At 37.3% G+C, this 18,470-nt stretch overlaps 4 protein-coding genes across 10 annotated transcripts; 1 reads left to right on the forward strand and 3 right to left on the reverse strand.

The window, feature by feature from the left end:
- Positions 1-248: 248 nt before the first annotated feature.
- LOC140808741 (NAD kinase 2, chloroplastic-like) lies at positions 249-6,571 on the reverse strand. Of its 2 annotated transcripts, none has more exons than XM_073165963.1 (8): positions 6,121-6,571; positions 3,726-5,654; positions 2,719-2,840; positions 2,441-2,582; positions 2,128-2,352; positions 1,798-1,872; positions 1,146-1,247; positions 249-735 (listed from the first exon to the last, which is right to left on the reverse strand). In XM_073165963.1, the coding sequence occupies exons 1-8, from the start codon at positions 6,367-6,369 to the stop codon at positions 532-534; spliced, it is 3,048 nt and encodes a 1,015-aa protein (XP_073022064.1). In that variant the 5' UTR covers positions 6,370-6,571; the 3' UTR covers positions 249-531. The 2 variants fall into 2 exon arrangements, with proteins under 2 accessions (XP_073022064.1, XP_073022065.1); XM_073165964.1 differs by having other exon boundaries at positions 6,149-6,286.
- A 373-nt stretch (positions 6,572-6,944) lies between these two features.
- On the reverse strand, positions 6,945-11,574 carry LOC140810672 (filament-like plant protein). Of its 4 annotated transcripts, none has more exons than XM_073168540.1 (5): positions 11,243-11,574; positions 10,634-10,790; positions 9,821-10,016; positions 7,448-9,117; positions 6,945-7,361 (listed from the first exon to the last, which is right to left on the reverse strand). In XM_073168540.1, the coding sequence occupies exons 2-5, from the start codon at positions 10,742-10,744 to the stop codon at positions 7,173-7,175; spliced, it is 2,166 nt and encodes a 721-aa protein (XP_073024641.1). In that variant the 5' UTR covers positions 10,745-10,790; positions 11,243-11,574; the 3' UTR covers positions 6,945-7,172. The 4 variants fall into 4 exon arrangements, with proteins under 4 accessions (XP_073024641.1, XP_073024642.1, XP_073024643.1 ...); XM_073168541.1 differs by having other exon boundaries at positions 10,634-10,822; XM_073168542.1 differs by having other exon boundaries at positions 9,821-10,013; positions 11,160-11,574.
- Positions 11,575-12,875: 1,301 nt separating this feature from the next.
- Positions 12,876-14,247, forward strand: LOC140808811 (photosystem II 22 kDa protein, chloroplastic-like). Of its 2 annotated transcripts, none has more exons than XM_073166095.1 (4): positions 12,876-13,176; positions 13,336-13,455; positions 13,589-13,829; positions 13,928-14,247. In XM_073166095.1, exons 1-4 carry the CDS (start codon positions 13,003-13,005, stop codon positions 14,170-14,172), a joined length of 780 nt encoding a protein of 259 aa, XP_073022196.1. In that variant the 5' UTR covers positions 12,876-13,002; the 3' UTR covers positions 14,173-14,247. The 2 variants fall into 2 exon arrangements, with proteins under 2 accessions (XP_073022196.1, XP_073022195.1); XM_073166094.1 differs by having other exon boundaries at positions 12,904-13,194.
- Positions 14,248-14,263: 16 nt separating this feature from the next.
- On the reverse strand, positions 14,264-18,266 carry LOC140808810 (delta-aminolevulinic acid dehydratase, chloroplastic-like). Of its 2 annotated transcripts, none has more exons than XM_073166092.1 (13): positions 18,074-18,266; positions 17,427-17,750; positions 16,873-16,984; positions 16,685-16,758; positions 16,557-16,625; positions 16,394-16,477; positions 16,225-16,294; positions 15,888-15,943; positions 15,631-15,752; positions 15,299-15,370; positions 15,106-15,187; positions 14,942-15,019; positions 14,264-14,576 (listed from the first exon to the last, which is right to left on the reverse strand). In XM_073166092.1, exons 2-13 carry the CDS (start codon positions 17,727-17,729, stop codon positions 14,409-14,411), a joined length of 1,290 nt encoding a protein of 429 aa, XP_073022193.1. In that variant the 5' UTR covers positions 17,730-17,750; positions 18,074-18,266; the 3' UTR covers positions 14,264-14,408. The 2 variants fall into 2 exon arrangements, with proteins under 2 accessions (XP_073022193.1, XP_073022194.1); XM_073166093.1 differs by having other exon boundaries at positions 17,978-18,094.
- Positions 18,267-18,470: the final 204 nt, after the last annotated feature.

Genomic DNA, 18,470 nt, shown 5'->3' on the forward strand with positions numbered 1-18,470 from the left:
TTAAGCTAAAATTTGATTTACCCAGCAGCGATAGATTTACATGGCACTAGAAACTTTTAAAACCATACTGATATATAAAAAACATTTTATTAGTAGCTAAAAACATGTTAAATAACCACAAGTCTGAACACTGAAATCGATGAGCCTCACTAGGAATTGATAGCTCCGACGACGCCCTCCTCCCAAACCTAAAATCTTGGATCTACCCTGTGGAAAGCATTCCAGAACCTCCCATTTCAACACGGTATAAAGTCTACCAAAAACCAGTTTTAAAGATGAAAAATATACACAAATATAAGAGCCCAGCTTTCAAACTGTCTGCGTCGATCTACGGATTTGGGTTAACTAGCAGGTTTCGTACTAGACCTTGAGGTTTCTATCAAGCCGAGTCAATCAACGTGGGCAAAACTATTTTTTTTAAAAAAAAATTTACAATGCTCTTTCTGAAGAGAGCATTCTATAACCTTTCAGCTATGATCTGTGCACTAATATAAACACAGTAATGTACAGCGCATTGTTCGCGTATGTTGTTTAAAGAGCTTTTTGGTCCAGTCGTTCGTTCCAGTTCAAGCAACGAATTAAGCTTCGAAACCAATCGCCTGTTTGGTCAGATTTGTTTACGGTAGGAAGTGGATGTTGGCTCATAGATATTCTAACTGAATCTCCCCTTGATAGTTGTTGCCTTCTCTTCCCATCAAACGAAACCCAAGCATTGCTTCTTGCATCCTCCGGAATCTGCATCCGTGAAGACAAAATATAATTGTGAACCATAACATGAAACGGCCCATCCGGACATCAATGAATGGATTATCATGTAGTGTGACTTATAAAGTCATAAGGTGGGATTTTTCCAGTCTCTACTCTATTTCACTTCTCATATCTTGAAAGATGCTATCAAGGCAGCAATTACCAGACTAGTTTTAGATCTTAGCCTTGGCAATTAACTGAAGAAGAGAAAACAAACTCGACAGATCATGTTGTAAATGATGTTTACACGTTAGACTTTTGGTGCTACAAAATCAAGATGGTGTGCTGGACTAGAACTTCGGTAACTGTGAATGTATTGCTGAAAATGATAATAAAATCCTTAATAGAACATGAATAGCATAAACCAAGGAATATCTGGTAATCGAATAAACGGATACCTTCAACTCAAGACGAGCAGAATCTGGCAGGATGACAGGTCTGAATGAGAGAGAATGTGGGCAAATTGGTGTAAAAAGCATGCACGGAACATTTGGATGTACCTGCATGAAGGGATAGCCACCATTACAAATATTTTTCCTCATGCATGTCACAAGATCAACTGCACTAAGACCGTTATTTATTTCCCTCAATAATTTCAACCAAGGAAATAATAAAAGTTCGAAATTCGCCAATTTTCTAAATAACAAGTCACAACCCCAAAATACATCAAGCCGCCAACTTGATTTTATATGATTCCATTCTTAAAGAGCACACAAACACAAAGAGAGGATTTTCCTGACACATGCATAAATTTGGGTCATAAAGATCTAATTAACAACCATTTAATCCAAATCTTTTGAAACACAAGTAACTTTCCTAGCCCTGTGAAAATCTCAGAGGATCTTCATACTTGATAGCTTTTACTTTCTTTCACCACAATTTAAGAATCCCAAGCAATACTCTAAAATTTGAGTTTAAGCTTAAAGTGCAGCAAGCCTGAGGATCCAGCTTCTGTAGTAACTTAATTATCCAAACACGATAATTTACTTTTATTTTTGAGCGGCCACACATGAAGCTCTCAATCATCGCACCATACCCGTGGAAACTTACCATAGAACCTCCAGCTGCTGTGGAATAAGCTGTACTTCCGGTAGGGGTGGCCACTATAACTCCATCGCCTTGTACCTGTCCAGGAAATGATAAAGTCTGTCAGGCTGAAAAGTACCTTCTAGAATCAAAGTCTTATATCTCGTTGATGTGCTTTTTTTATTAAATGAATAGTATATGTAGGAATGATACATTGATACTACTTAATGACCTAATGCACCAACTTTACATTTGCAATTAGTCAATCACACTACAGTTCCAACCTTGGCAGAAAGCTAGCATAGCATAACAGTGAGCAGGACCAAAAACCTTTGGAATTACTAACCACTTTACCTTAGTTATGAGGTGGTCGTGTTCATAACACTCGATTTTTGAGAGGTATGGATTAGACCCACGATCAATCACAACTTCATTGAGGACATCAAATACCTTTCCAGGCATTGCTTTCCCATTTCGAAATATTTCACAGTGGAGCCGCAATCTAAGAGTTATATAAACCCCATCAGTTGTGTTGTTCCCATGGATAACTTGTCTCAAATCATTCTTAAAATCATCAAACTGTCGATACAAATTACAAAAACAGTTAAGAAAAGGTTGTGCAAGTAGCTTTGCACCATATAATCTAAGGCCGAGGAAAGGGACGTACAGTATGCGAAGTTAGAAACCCAAGGGATCCAAGATTAAATGAAACAACTGGAGGAACAGGACCTCTAAATAAGTTTGATGCGTGTAGTATGACCCCATCGCCTCCCAAGCAAGCTACTAAATCTACCCTGTCATGAAGGTCACTGCAGTAGCCGATATGAACAATGGAGAAAATCACATATCTCTACTAAAAAATGAATGAATTTCTTCAGAAAACAATTCTTTTTAATGAAAAAAGGAGCCAACCAGAATTAAATAAATGGACCAAAGTTTGCGTACCTCGTATCTTGACTATAAAAAGTCTGAACGAAGCCAAAACCTGGTATCCTGGCAAAAACATCGTGCACTTCAGGTTCAACAAGAACAATCATCTTCTGTTGGTGATACAAGAAAGAGGCAGCCTGGAGTAAAAACATGTGAATACAATGTAAATTTGGAAGCTAAGGAAATGGATAAATTAATGACTTAGCAGTAAGAGAATATGAAAAGTTTCAGCCATTAATATTCAAGAAAGTAAGACCATTAAATTGCAAAACCCCGAGAAATAAAACAATATAAACAAGATCATTTACAAGGCTTGTATCAAAGTAAATAAGATCTTGCTAGGTATTTTTATAAACTAAGAACCGAATCTTTTTGACAAAATAATACTTAGTTCAAACTAAAATTTTGTTCTCTAACTGATTGCATTCTACAAAATAGAAAAAGGTCTACACAAAACTAGATATTACCAGAAATTTTAAATAAAGAACTCAGGTAAATGGAATCAGAATAAGATGTATACAAGAATATACCATAATGTGTCCACAAAAAAGTAAGGTACGACAATTTTGTATGGTCCAGTCAATAAAATACACAATCAAATTCAGATGCTTATAACCAGATCTCTCTTTATAAAATTAAAAAAAAAACCAGATCTCTCTTTATAGCTAATGCTATTTGACAAAAAAGCAGGTAACTCTCTAAAACCACCTGCTCTATCAGAAAGAATCCCCACCTACTTTCCTCCCAATTTTCACATCACAGACTCATACTTAAAAACATTCAATCATGCATACATGTGATCCATTTTCCAATATACTCACCAGTCCTCATTTTTCTCTTCAATAGACGAATGATTTAACATTCTTGGTTAGAAACAGTTTTAAATTTTTTTCTTCTAGATACTCATTAAAGGTCAAAGCAAGAGCACGTTTCTCCCATTCATGGAATGTAACACATGCTATATCTTAATCAATAGAAAAGCTCTTATACTGATCGCAAAATTTGCCAAAAGGAATAGCTACCTCTTTAGCTTCTTCCATGAGTTCTTGGCCAAGTTTCTTTAACAATAATACAGTCTTTGGAGTAGATTTCCACAAAAGCATTTGTTGCTGCGTGCTAGGATGAGTGAATGCCAATGAAGATTCTGTTACTTTCTCTCTTGTGCAAGAAAATCCATCTGTTCGGACCAAAAACATCTCTGCTTTCTTTCTTGACTGCAATCTCACGACACCAGTTGCTGACGCACACATATTTCCTTCAAGCATATCCAAGTTGTCATCATCCGAAGAGAGATAACTTTCAACCTGACGCTCTCCAGTATCTACCATAGAGCTTAAACTCTTATCCAGTTCCGTTCTAGGGGTTCTAGAATCATGATCTTTACTCAAGCTATGCACTCCGTCCCTGTTGGCTCCATCAGGAGGAGGTGCAGAGGTGAAGATGCTGAGATCATTATATGAACCATTATTAAAAGGTACAATCTGTTGGTTCAAAGACGACTTCACGCTTCTGAGAGACCCGTTCATAGTGTTTTCTTCACTGAGTCTGGTTCTAGAGTTTGCTTCTGTCTTCGAGAATGACCCATTGTATTTATATCTTAATGAAGAAAGCATCTCCAATCTTTTCCTTTCGTAAATAAAGTATGTTCCAGGTGAAACTTTACAATTCCTGAAAAATTTGGACATCTCTGTTTTGGAGAATACATCACAAGGAGGTAATTGAGACTTTAGTGGGCTCACATAGAAGTTTACCGATGATTCTGTTTCACCATTAACAGTTTGTATTAATGTGACCTGATTATTTGGTGGGGTATCATGGCCTCGTTTGTTTCTCTTTATTTTATTTTCTGAGGCTCGAGGGTCTCGACTATTCAATACTTCCAAGGGGAAAAAAGATTCCCCAGATTTTTCGGGAAATGACCCTGTTCCGTCATCAGAAGATTCACCTCCTTCATAGCTCAATGAGACCTCAGAATCATCAACACCTCGAGTATCTTGGACTGGAACATCGGTGCTAATGACTTGTTGATTAGAAGAGGTGATTCGATCCATGTACTGCCTCCATCTAGAAATCATATACGAGGTCCTCCGTCTGCCTTCCTTACTATGGACATATATGGGCTTTTTGCCTGAATCTGAAACTAACGCAGCAAACTGCACAACTTGCTCCACTGAAGGTATAGTACCAACTTCAACTGGAAGTTTCACCAGTTCAATCTTCCCAGAAGAAATAGCTTCCTCCAAAACTGTTTCATAGAAACTATCCTTCACAATCTCTGCCCTAAGATCTACGATTGTTCTGAATCCATTATCTAGAAGCCACTTTAAACTTTCCTCCGTCACCTGGCTACCCTTCCAAAACGCAACCTCCAAGTTTTCTTGTTGTCTTTCTTCTTTCAAGGTGGACAAATAAATGGGTCCCCAATTCGCAAGCAATGTCTGGCAAGGTTGATCACCCTCTCGGGAAAATCCCACATCGTAACACGCATTTTTCAGCCTTTGTAGTTTTCTCCAAACATTTAAACCCCGACTATCACCAGGTGTCAAATAATTTTCAAGGGCAATATGCAAACTCTCACAATAACTTTTCATCTCAGACCGAAAATTTGCGAGTGGAGGAAGGCTATCGTCCATTACACCTTTATCCACATCCCGAAATGAATTGATAATCGAGGATCGCCCAAAGAGGACATCCTCCCTTCCTTTATTTAGGAGACATACCATGCAACCAAGAACCGAAACAATTTTATCTTCCAACAATGGTTTATCCTCCAATGGCATGTCATATGAAACACTGCATTCCCCAGTCAGTGGATTGCATAAGGCGTCCATTAAAGCATTATGAAACCTTTCTGCAGCTCTAAAGATCCGGCAATAAGCCTCGACTTCTGCAATATCCCCAGGGAGTGGTCCGACCCATGGCAGATGTGAAGAATCACGCGAACGAACACTCTTCATCAAATTAGTAAGAAGGATAAGTCAATTATTTTATAGAACAATCAAATCATGCCGCCTCACCTTATAACAGATATTCAAATTCGATATATTTCTTTTCAACTCCACATCAGGCATCAGCATAATATAACTAAACTTAGCGGCTGACCCATCAGGCCTAGCAAGGATGTGGTGATAATACTACAAAATATTCATAGCATAATATAACTAAACTTAGCGGCTGACCCATCAGGCCGAGCAAGGATGTGGTGATATATCGAAATAATATTCATTTGTGAAATTAAAATTGCAAAGTATTATGGGAAATCAATGTCAGCCAACAAAGATTTTTCAACTCAAGATCTAAATTACGAACTAAAAACTCCCGAAACCTCATCCATACATATAAAAATTGGATTTTTATATTTTTCCATCAATAATCGACTAAAACATAATTTAAAAATAGTAAATTACTTAAATTGACCTGAGAGTCTAAACCAATGTCCACATACAAGGAGCTGGAGAGTTGAGCGCGAACTTCAAGATTAATACGACGCCGTCCAAACCAAGCCTTCTTCTTCGTTTTCTGCAACCCAAACCCGAATCCGGGTCCGGAAATCTTTGCACAACCGCAACCAAAAGGTCGCCACCCAACCGCGCGGCTCACATTGAAATGGCAAAAGCAATTGTAGCTACCATTAAAACAAGAAATGAATGAAGCTGCTGATGCCATGCCACGGTCGAATATATTTTAATATTTTAAATCATATAACAGGACTTCGCTTAATCACGATCTAAAAATTTAACAACAATAAGTATTTTAGTTTCGCCAGTGTGTGTTCAGTGTATTCTGAATTTTCTTGATATGGATATCACAGAAAGAGAAGTATTCTGTGGATGGGATCAATTTTGGTGGGACGATGTCGATGGAAAATGAGAAGAAGAAATACAATAACGATTATAAAAAATAGAAAACTATTAAGGGAAAATAAAATTAATAATTAGAGAAAAAAATAAGTTTTAAATTTATTTTCTTGGACTGGTTCATATGTAATTTCTTATCATTGTTGGCACCACTTTTTTAAAATGAAGTAGAAATTTAATTTATTCCAAATTCTAATTTCTTCAAGTTTATTCAAAAATAAACTCAAGTATCACCTATAGATATTTCTTGAGCAAACAAACATCTAAATATAGTTTGCTTTTTATAACTGATGTTGCATATTTTAAAATTCTTCGCATAGAAACATTAATATCCAATGAATGTGTAGTATGGAGTGAACGTATTTTCAGATGGCATGATCCCAATAAATCATCAACTCAAACAATTTGAAAAAAAAAAATCTCATTGATTAGTGTTGAAAGATTTTTTTATGGCAAATGCTTCGCAAGAAAAAATTCTCAAATCCATTGCAATTCTTGGCAGATGATGTTGATGATAACGAGAATGGCGGTGATTCCTCATTTTCCCATTTTCAAGAAGGCTACAACTTCACGTTGATATTCTTGATGGATCCAAACCATCTTTTGACACGTTCACATCATATAAGATGACCGAATACCTCTCCATTGCCTGAAAGCAGTGCTTTTGAGGAGAGCCTCTGGTATGTCGGAGGTGTCTATCAAGAAATTTTCCAATGTTGCAAGAGATTGAAGCTGTTTTCCAAGGGATGCAATTGTTTTCTGACATTCTGCAAGCTTATCAGCAGCTACAACTAAATCCTCCTGAAACAAAAAGGTATGCTATTTGATAAAGAATTCAAAAGAAATGACTAAAACATTTTTAAATCTACATGGAAATAATGACCGACCTTTTTTAGCTTTAGTTCACCATTAGAAGTTGTAGTATGCTGAAGTTCCATCTCCAATTCTTGACATTTTACCTTGAATTCTGCTGCTATGGATCTTTCTTTTTCATTTTCTGCCTTAAGTGAATCGACACAAGAAGACATGGTTCTTGCCTCAGCTTCCATACTTATGAGCTGATATTCAAGTGATTCCTTTACTTCATTCACTGCTGCCAACTCCTTCAGCAGCTCCTCCAACCGGATCTCGGTTTTAGTCTGCTGAAGTTCCATTTCCAATTCTTGACACTTGACCTTGAATTCTGCAGCTATGAATCTTTCTTTTTCATTTTCTGCCTTCAATGAATCAACACAAGAAGACATGGTTTTTGCTTCAGCTTTCATAATTACGAGCTGATATTCAAGTGATTCTTTTGCTTCATTCACTGTGGCCAACTCCTTCTGCAGCTCCTCCAACCTGATCTCAGTTTTAGTTTGCTGAAGTTCCATCTCCAATTCTTGAGACTTGACCTTGAATTCTGCTGCTATGGATCTTTCTTTTTCATTTTCTGCTTTTAATGAATCAACACAAGAAGACATGGTTCTTGCTTCAGCTTCCATACTTATGAGCTGATATTCAAGTGATTCTTGTGCTTCATTCACCACTGCCAACTCCTTCATCAGCTCCTCCAACTGGATCTCGGACTCCACCAGCATTCCTTTTGACGCACTGAGAGCTACATGACTATCATCTAAAGCTCTCTCTAGTTTTAATTTCTCTGCTTCAATCTTTTCCAACTTCTTTTCCATGTCAGTTACAAGTTTAATCGATCTTTCAAGGTCGGCTCTAAGAGGATTATCCACAGAAATGGATTCTCCATTAGCAGCTCCAGTTTCAGCAGATAGTATGCTAATCTTGGTGTCACCTAATGCAGCAAGACGTTCCATCTCCAGAAAATCATCCATCACACCAATTTCAACACCACAGTTAGCTAGAGTTTTAGACTTGGGCTTTTCATTCTTGGAATATTCAAGCTCAGATATCAAGACAGATGACCATGAGTCCGACCCGCTTGCTTTATACCCATTTCTCTTCCTGTAGTAGGCATAAAGGTCTAATGTGATCATCCTCTCCCCACCATCTGAATGGTTATCTGTCTCAGACTCCCTGTAATAAGAAGCTGTGACAGACTTGTGATCATTGGTCGGAGATGATTTTCTGGCTGCAGCTTGAAGTTTTCGGCACTCGGCCTCGAGCATAGCAATCTTTTTTATGCTCTCCAGCTGTTGCTTGCTGGCAGTTTCGGCAGCTTGGGTGCTCAAATCCCTTTCCATCATTATAATTTCCAAATCCTTGCATCGAGATTCAAGCTCTTGCTTGAGGGACGAGTTTTCTTTCTGCATAACCTCAAGACTAGAAGTAGAAATCTCAGCTCTGGCAGCTTCTACTTGTTCCTGGAGCTCAAGGACTCGCTTATCAAGTGCGGCCTTTGTCAACTCCCACTCACCAGTTTTCTCAACCATAGCATCAGAGATTCTTTGCTCCTGCTCATCTCTTGCTTTTCTCAATTGTCTGACACATTCTTTCAGGGCACCATCAAGATGGCTGACTCTCACTTCCAATTTCAAGTTCTGCTGCACTGCAACCTCAAGCTGTTGTTTTAATACAGCCACCTCATTTTCTGCCTTTTCCCAGCCTAACAGGTAAAATAAGCATTCAAAAACGGTGGATTCGTCATATTTAATGACGATTAGTCATATTTAACAACGTACAAGGAAGAAAACCCTGTGCCAGGAAAACTGCCTGCTCTAGTTTCACTTCCATTTTCTTAAGTTGCCAACAATATTCATATATTGTTCAACATGGTTATTTGAACTTTAGTTGAGGTGACTTACTCCTGTATTTTTGGAGAACGGAACTTATACTATTTAGAAAACATAAATATGAAACTCAGCCTTTTTCTCACTCCCCCGTAAGGTTCACATTTATTGTTCCCTACAAGTCGCAAGGTATTCAACTTTACTGAATGCACAATATTGTTTCTCTAGTGAGTTTGTTTACTGTTTTCCCGAACATTTTCTGTTGAAGAGTAGGAGTAAAGAAGCACAAATCTTCTTCAAAACTCGTTGTTATATTCTCTACCATGGAAGTTCTCCAGATCCACTCTTACAAAATACATCACAAACATCTGATCCGCTTGTATGAGAAAATTTCAGTCAATAGAATTTGACCAAGTAAAATAGAAGATCTAAAGGAGGCGTGGAGGTTAGTCATCCAGATTTTTTGTTTTGGTTTCAATCACGCATCCAGTGTAGCTCTAATCCAAGACCTACATACTGAAAACCAATACACAGACAGGACTAAGATTAACAATTTGTGTTACTAAATGCAAGACTTACCGGCAACAGCTTCTTCAGCAACTTTTGCATGCTGCTTAACTAGGTCTTCTTTGGCACCGACATTCACTAGAGCAGCTGATAACTTTTCTGTCAAACTCCTCAAATGTTCTTTCACTTCATCATCGATGATCGTCAAATTAGACGTGACTTCTGATGATTGCATGCCATTATTTGGAGATACTCTCAATGCATCCTGCTAAAAAAAAGTTTGAAATAAATCAAATTTTACTGGAAATCAACAGTTTCCCTGCTCTCCTGTATGATTGATTATGTGACACCACTGTCAAAATGTCGAGTTTGACGGACAGCTGCATGATTTAATATACTTGAATTGTACCTTCAGCATTAGTAAAAGTTTTTGGTACAACGAAGGATACCCAGTCCAACAAAATTAAAGGACTGCAAAAACCAAAATTAATGAACTGCAAAAGCCAAACAAATAATGGGACTACTTCATCAAGGTTTTCAACAACAAAGCTTCAATGTCAAGGTTTATGGTTTAGATTAAAACATCAAGATTATTGAAGGAATGTTATGCATGTCTGCAACTTTCTTTATTACAGCATGTTTACAAATTTCAAGAACACGATGCAACAATTAAGAATAAAAAAAAGTAGAGGTTTCAAATGCATAACAGGATTGATTAATAATCCCAAGATAATGACACTTCATCAAAAGCACTCAAAATAGCACAACATAAATATGACGAAGCACAAAAGTTTAGAAGATGGAATGAAAGCTTATATTCTTTGAAAACTATGCATAAACTTTAAAAAATTTAATTTGAGGAGGCAAATGCCCTTCTGGATTTACCTGTTCATCGGAGTGTCTGTCGGAATACGATGAAATTGATCCAGGGCTTTCACTTTCACCAGGACTTCTTTCAGAGGATTTCCTCTTCCACAACCACTTCCTCTTTTCCATTTCAAGTGTTAATCAAATAAGCTCACAATCCTAATGAAGTGTTTAACTGCAAACCAAGACCGCTTTGAGATAAAAACACTGGGTAAAAAAAGAGGCAAATAAAAGTTTTAGTTGACCACACACAGACGCAAGCATATATAACTGAAAAAGATAATCTCTTCCAGTTTGTAGAATAGAGCTGATTGCGTGAGATACTTATATATAATTTATCTGCATTGGTCTGAGTGAAAAGCAGGAAAAATAGAAAAGAATCGAAGTAAAAATCAAACATCATCATCACATCATTCTTGATAGTCAAATCGGTACTATTTGAAGTAAATCAACACCACCAAAATGGACCAGACAAAAACCAAGCTTTTAGGGGGGGAAAGGAACATAAGATGATTACAACAGTCACAAGCAACATAAATATCACACGAGACAAAAGCTCAAGAGATAACAACTCAAAAGATCCATTCTTGATGCAACCCATCGTAAATAATCTGCAAAAATCCTCACTTGCTTTACTCAGGGAAGCTTATACAGATGCATATTTGAAATTTATGTATCCGGGCTTTCGAGTTTCGTAATGAAATTTGAATCTGTGCAAAGATCGGTGGCTATTTGTAATAACTTCTGATAGTAACCCACATACTAACTTTTGTCGTCGAAGAAATCGACGTTTTTTTTGTTTAAGGACACAAAAGTTGCTATTTTTTTTTAAATCAAGAGAACCAGAGCATGGATGGTGAGTCTGCAAAGATGTTTTCAGAAGTGAAGAATGAACCATTTTCAGCTGTTTAAAAATTATATATATACACAATTGTCCATTTTTTTGGCCTTCCTTTGTTCAATCCGTGGTTTGTCAAATTTATTACGAAGTTTAAGTGGTCCTATTCCCGCCCAATCGTTGGAAAGGTACGCTCTTCTCCTCTATTTGCTTTTTTTGGTATCCGGGTGATAAATGACGTAAAATAATATTATGTTTGGTAAGATTTTTAAGTGTAGGATAATTTTGAATTTTCTGATGAAAAGACAAAATTGTCCCTTCCATTCCGCGGCGGCGGCAGCCGGCGGCCGGCCGGAAAAATCGACCGGCGCCGGAAATGGTCCGCGTCGGCGGTCGGCCTGCGGCGGCGGCGGCGGTCGGTGGTCGGCGACGGGAAGTGGTGGTGTAGTTTGAATACAAGAGAAGTGTAAAATTGGAAAAATAAGAGCTATTAAGAGTTGGATAAATAATCCTAGGAGGTGAGGAGGTATTATTACCTACCTAATATAACCTAATCATTCATAGGAGGGATTGACTTGGTTAAATAATCATGCGTATTAAACAGCTGACTAGGTAGGATAAAAAAAATAATACCGCCTAATCCTGCCAACCAAACGCTCCTTTGTGTGGTTTCGGCTCAAAGTAGATAGACTTATATTAACTGATTTGGTGAAACCAAGATGAAAATTAAAAATGCACTCATATACTCTCAAACCTTTATTTTTAAAAATTAAAAATACAATAAACAATATAACTCGTAATATTTATTTATCATTTCATTTGCTAATACATATAATTTAAAAAGTCGAAATGATCTGTAATAAAGTGAAATGGCGTAAAGATTTGTAAAAGAAACATTATATGAAATTAAATAACTAATATGGAAAAATACAGAGATAAATAATAAAAATTCATACTAAACAATTTATCTTATTTCTCATTTTTAATCTCAAAATTTCATACAATATAGTCTAATAATCCAAATTCTCAGATTGTTATGAAAATAAAATAAAATATCCCCTCGTCACAATTTTGGTCGGTTAAAAGTGTATCAATTTGAATTATTTTAGTTGTGAATTTTTTCATCAAATATACATACGGATGGACAGTGAAAGTTCATTCAAATATATCCAGTGGTCTCTAAAATCATTTAATATTTTAAATTGATTTATCCGAACTAATATCATGAATTATACATCCAAAGTCGTTAAATTTGATGGGTCCTTTCACAAAGTATGTAAATGAACACTCTAGAATAACCATCGATCTTCTCTTTTGATTTCTTCCTCAAAACACAAAAGGTGACGAACGTGGATGCTCCTCCGCCGTCACAATTCTAAGACCATATCCACCACATCACTAGCAAATTGTGTGATACACAAACCCTCTTAATTTTCAGTATTTATTAGTAACAATAATTCATCTTTTCCTATATATGTGCTTGACATCTTCAGAATATACCATATTGATATTACGCACGCACTCACTGATCTAGTGATTAGAAACTACAATGGCTGCTCAAGCAATGCTGCTTACTGCTAATGCCATTAATGGCGGGGAGATTTTGATTCGAAGACTGAAACCGAAACCCTTTTCTCATTTCTTGCTGCCTCCAAAGGAAACTAGTTCTCCTCCATCTTCAACAAGTGGATTGATTGTTGCCCTTTTCAAGGCCAAAACCAAGGCAGCTCCTGTCAAGAAGGTTAGTAGTACTATTCTTACATTTCTTGTTTTGATGATAAAGTATGTATTCGAAGGCAAGTGACTGCATGCTACTGTCGCCATCTTTATTAGTTTCTTGTGGACTAACCGATGCGATGGGTTGATTTTTTTATCATCACAGGCCCCAGCTGTGAAAGAGAAGGTTAAGGTGGAAGATGGGATCTTTGGAACTTCTGGAGGAATCGGTTTCACAAAGCAAAATGAGCTATTCGTTGGTCGTGTTGCCATGATTGGCTTTGCTGTGAGTTTACTGACTGTTCATCTCTTCAGTTGTCAGATCTGCGGGCCAACTTGAAATTATAAAACATTAGGGGATCAGTTACATCTTTACCGAGAATTATACTATTTTTTGTATCACGTTAATCGATTTGCAGGCATCACTGCTGGGAGAAGCACTTACGGGAAAGGGAATCTTAGCACAATTGAATTTGGAAACTGGAATTCCCATCTACGAAGCTGAGCCTCTTCTTCTGTTTTTCATACTGTTTAACTTGCTAGGAGCCATTGGAGCACTAGGCGACCGTGGCCGATTTGTCGACGAACCTACCGGACTCGACAGGGCTGTTATTTCCCCTGGGAAAGGCTTAAGGTCTGCATTGGGTCTTGGTGAAGGAGGTAATCAACTATTATTTCACCGCTCTCTCGAAATTTCTTTTAAAATCAGTTCCCTTTTTTGGTTTTGATTAGTGAGTATATGTTCGAAATATGTTTAGGTCCTTTATTCGGGTTCACGAAAGCCAACGAGCTTTTCGTCGGTAGACTGGCACAACTTGGCATTGCATTCTCGATAATAGGAGAGATCGTCACCGGAAAAGGAGCTTTGGCGCAGTTGAATATCGAAACGGGAGTTCCCATCACTGAGATCGAACCCCTTATTCTCTTCAACGTCGCATTCTTCTTCTTCGCAGCCATAAATCCTGGCACTGGAAAATTTCTCACTGATGATGGAGACGATTAAGTGTCATCGTTATTATTATTGTTCAGGCAAAACTTATAAATGGATTGGCCTGTACAATTTATTTTTGTTTTCATATTTGAATGGAGTTCAATGATCAGAAACCAGGTTCATTTCCAAGTCGATATAATATAATTTGCCAAAACAACCATCAGAATTCGCATAAAAAGCATACTACTAGATAACAGCTTTCGAGTGTTTCTGTCAAATTTACTACACAAACCTGTATCGAGACGACATCACCTCTTCTCCCCACACAAGCATCTAGCTGCTTGAAGAGCAAAATAAGTGAGAACGATATCTGCTCCAGCTCGACGAAGACATAACAGAGATTCCATCATCACTTTCTCCTCATCAATCATTTTAAGAACCCCTCCGGCCTTAATCATCGAGTATTCGCCAGAAACCTATATATGTACAATAAAAACGCTATTAAATTACTCATTATAATCGAACATCGCGGATTTTAAGAACCCGTTACCTTTTCATCTTATTCTATTCTCAACCACAAGCAAAACATTGCTCAAATTCATTTGACTTTCATGCGCCATTCAAACTTCACCATTTAAAAGGAAAACTCCTTGTGATTTTGAATATGTTGCTGAAACATACATGCCTCACAATAATATGCTGGCATGAAGCTTTTTTTTCCCCTTTTAATTTTTAACTAGCATCTATCATCTTGAAGACACCACTTTTCAGATCAAATACATTTTTACCATTTTAGTGAACTCAAAACAGTTTAACAACTCGAGAGTGCCGGATAAAGTACCTGATATGCAGCAATTGGCAAAGAAGAGTTATCTCGTAAAAGCCTTATTATGTCGTTGTATGGTAGACCCGGCTTCACCTACAATCAAGTAATTAATTAAGACGGGCTCATCAATTTAGACAAAGGCGAACACTCAAAGAAATTACAGAAAAAGCCATACTAACCAGAAGAATGTCAGCTCCTTCAGATTCATCCTCATGGGCTTCGACCAAAGCTTCTCTATAATTAGCAGGATTCATCTGATAGCTATTTTTCCATTCATGCAAAAGCAAGCAATGTGATCACTAGTGATTACAAAAACAAAAAAAGTGCAACCGAAGTTTAAAAAATAAGTTTGATGAGAAGGAAGACACATACGTCTTCTTGTCTCCAAATCGTGGATTCGAATCTAAAGCCTCTCTAAAAGGACCGTAAAATGAACTTGCATATCTGAAAATGAGTCAACATTGTAGAATTGGGATCAATTCAGGAAACATTACGAGGAACGAATACTGAACAGATATTTTATGTGATTTACCTCCAAAAGTCATATAAGAAGGTTAAAACTGCAGAAATACGCATAATAGACATAATAATTGTACCAAAGGCTACAGGTAGTTTTGCCACACATGTAGCCACATGGAACAATGATGGCACTTGTTGTAGGCCAACAATAAATAAGACTGAAGGTAAATAAAATGAGCAATTACTTGGCAGTGTAGGACATAATGGAAACATGCTGAAATCCTTCAGCATCAAGAGCCGCTCGAATCGCCCCAATACGTCCATCCATCATATCACTGGGACTGACCACATCCGCTCCTGCCCTGGCCTACTTATGGAAGTTTTCAGGGTGATAAGTTTATAAAATTACCAAAAACAACAACAAATTCTAGAATCTAGAGAAAGTGCATGTACATTACTCAAAAAAAATTCGACAAAGAATTCAAAGTTTTATTGAAACTACCTGGGCAACCGCCTGCTTACACAGCTGATGCACAGTTTCATCATTCATAATAACTCCTGCAATATTCGGCAGTAATTCAAAAGTAACTCAAGACATTCTATTTTGTTCAGATGCTCAGATTATGTTCATTGTCCATAATCCATATGATAGTACAGAACTTAACATTGATAAAACTGTTACTAGTATCATATTTAAATCTCGGATTTGCATTAAATGATCAATCAATCTTTGACATATTTTCAGAATTATCATTAGTTTTTCCGTGCAATCTGGGTTGTGATTTATTTTGTTGAAACACCTATTTCCACTGCAACAAATTGACACCAGTATGTCTTACCATCTTCTCTAACTATACCATCATGCCCATCGGAAGAATATGGATCTAAAGCAACATCGGTGTAGATAACCTACAAATATACATCTCGAATTAATACATGTGAGATTCAATTAACTGAAAAAGCCTGTACTCAGAAACACATATTTGACTCCATTGATGAATAACATACAAGATCAGGATACTTGTCTTTGAGCAGCCGTATTGTTCGTGGAACTAGCCCATTTTCATTGTATGCTTCATCCCCTGAAGAGGACTGCAGTGGAACCAACCAAATCAAATCAACACTATAATTTAGCTACACTCATAATATGACAAAATGTCAGAATAAGAACCTTCAAAGCATCTGGAACTTTCGGAAAGAGCACGATGCTGTTAACACCGACATCTCGTGCCTTTGATACCTGTAAAAGATGACTTACATCATGCACGGAAATAAATAAAAATAATAATGGTTGTTTACCTCTTCAACAAGTCCACGTCGCCATCCAAGTCTATAACATCCTGGCATTGCTCCAATTGGAGTGTCTTCCTCACCTGTATATCTTGTAAGAATGAAGGACATATCGAGAGCAGCGATAAAATATTAAAATGACAAGGTGGGGATCAAAAGTTTTGTTTTTCCCAAATTGTAAATCAGCCACGACATACCCTCATGAATGAAAAGAGGATAAACCAGATTTGCGGGACTCAAACTTGTTTCTTGGAATGCAGCCCTCAGAGCTGGGGACCGACGGTTCCGACGAGGTCGGCGACTAAGTGGCTGTACAAATATTATGATGGCATAGGTAGAGTATAGTAATTAGAAAAGGAATATTTAAATTGCTAACTCGTTGATATATGATATTACGAAATTCATACTGGACCACAAACCAAATGACTAGATCTCTAGATTTGCCATATTGAAAAGTTATCAGTTCCTAGCAGCTCGTAGGCAAATTATTCAGTATCGAACCAAATGTACAATTCTTTATAGATTAAACCCTGTAACAAGCATATGTCAAGTCCTGTAAGGTATTAGATCATAATTACATGTACATCTTTCAACTTAAATGCCTAAAGCAAAAAAAAAAAGAAAAAAGAAAAAAGAAAAAAGAAAAAAGAATAGCGGCAAGCAAGCACTTAGACGATATTTGTAATTATAACAGTCACAAGACCAAGATTTAAGCAATCGCAAAGACCATAAACATAAAATGTGAACCTACAAGTGAGGGCACGACCGGTGTGCCAGCTGGTGCCAAGGGTTTTGGTGGGATCGGAGGTGCTACTGGTATATTCCCTGCAACGACAGCAGCCTCACACTCCTGATCACTCATTCCCATCTTAAGGGGCGCATCGTCCCTTCTATCGCATGCCGCTATAGCCTGCTTCCGGGGCACATTTGTCATCGAACGAGGCCTCACACACAGGACATTCCAAGGCACTTCCGATGGCTTCAGACCCACGTAATCAAGCTTCACAGCTCCACTAACGCTACAATTCGCTGAATTGAGCATTGTTGAGGCCATAACCGAATGAGCTCAAAGCACCTATGCAAGAAAAAGGAGCAAAAAACGCGGTTGATGTCTCTACCAAATACTAAGAAGTATGAACAGTGGAAATTTTGGGTTTTAACAGAGCTTTGAAAGAGAATAACATAATCTGTCAAGGATTCGGGAATCGGGTAAAAGGTAGCATCGGACACATGATTATTAGTTGAGACAACAATATGATGTCGAATTTCTAGTAATTCCTATGCAGGAGATAAGAGATTTACCGGTTGACAAAACGAAGAGAGCAAAAAAATCATGTCTTTAAAATGATCATAGGATCAAATAAAACGCAGGAAAAATTCCTAACAAGAAAAACCCACCTGCAGAAGCCGTGGGAAGCCTTATCCAAGAGGCACAAGAGAAATCCAATTATGTTTCAGTTTTTGTAAATGTTATCACGTGAAATTATCTTGACAAGGACGGTGGTTTGGAATCACCTCCGGTTGTTTCTTTTAAAAGCGTGTGCACGTAATGGTTAAAGTCGTCGGATGTTGGAAGTCTATTATTGTGGGAGTACTCAACAATAGTTGAAATTGTTGAATATTGGAGAGAACCTAACTGGTGTATTTTGTTTTTTTAAAATAAATTTGAGAAGATCATTTTTTTTAAAAAAAAATAGTTGATAAAGTTATTTTACAAATTTCTTTTAATTGGTAGTTGGTACAACTTTCAAAATTATACTGTGTTTTTAAAAACCCAAATATTTTTTAGCTAAAA

Source organism: Primulina eburnea, chromosome 13 (assembly GCF_022965805.1).
Source record: "Primulina eburnea isolate SZY01 chromosome 13, ASM2296580v1, whole genome shotgun sequence".
Classification (NCBI taxonomy): Eukaryota; Viridiplantae; Streptophyta; class Magnoliopsida; order Lamiales; family Gesneriaceae; genus Primulina; species Primulina eburnea.

What these genes read in the sequence shown, in the direction of transcription:
- LOC140808741 (XM_073165963.1), bottom strand. Translation starts at nt 6,369, where the DNA reads ATGGCATCAGCAGCTTCATTCATTTCTTGTTTTAATGGTAGCTACAAT. An exon ending in TCATGGAAGAAGCTAAAGAG is followed by an intron (nt 2,841 to 3,725) that starts GTAGCTATTCCT and finishes TTTTTACTCCAG; the next exon opens with GCTGCCTCTTTCTTGTATCA. An exon ending in TTTTATAGTCAAGATACGAG is followed by an intron (nt 2,583 to 2,718) that starts GTACGCAAACTT and finishes CGGCTACTGCAG; the next exon opens with TGACCTTCATGACAGGGTAG.
- LOC140810672 (XM_073168540.1), bottom strand. Translation starts at nt 10,744, where the DNA reads ATGGAAAAGAGGAAGTGGTTGTGGAAGAGGAAATCCTCTGAAAGAAGT. An exon ending in ACAGACACTCCGATGAACAG is followed by an intron (nt 10,017 to 10,633) that starts GTAAATCCAGAA and finishes ACTTTTTTTTAG; the next exon opens with CAGGATGCATTGAGAGTATC. An exon ending in TGCTGAAGAAGCTGTTGCCG is followed by an intron (nt 9,118 to 9,820) that starts GTAAGTCTTGCA and finishes TTTACCTGTTAG; the next exon opens with GCTGGGAAAAGGCAGAAAAT.
- LOC140808811 (XM_073166094.1), top strand. Translation starts at nt 13,003, where the DNA reads ATGGCTGCTCAAGCAATGCTGCTTACTGCTAATGCCATTAATGGCGGG. An exon ending in AGGCAGCTCCTGTCAAGAAG is followed by an intron (nt 13,195 to 13,335) that starts GTTAGTAGTACT and finishes TTATCATCACAG; the next exon opens with GCCCCAGCTGTGAAAGAGAA. An exon ending in TTGCCATGATTGGCTTTGCT is followed by an intron (nt 13,456 to 13,588) that starts GTGAGTTTACTG and finishes ATCGATTTGCAG; the next exon opens with GCATCACTGCTGGGAGAAGC.
- LOC140808810 (XM_073166092.1), bottom strand. Translation starts at nt 17,729, where the DNA reads ATGGCCTCAACAATGCTCAATTCAGCGAATTGTAGCGTTAGTGGAGCT. An exon ending in CACCGGTCGTGCCCTCACTT is followed by an intron (nt 16,985 to 17,426) that starts GTAGGTTCACAT and finishes ATATTTGTACAG; the next exon opens with CCACTTAGTCGCCGACCTCG. An exon ending in ATTATGTCCTACACTGCCAA is followed by an intron (nt 15,371 to 15,630) that starts GTAATTGCTCAT and finishes ACTCATTTTCAG; the next exon opens with ATATGCAAGTTCATTTTACG.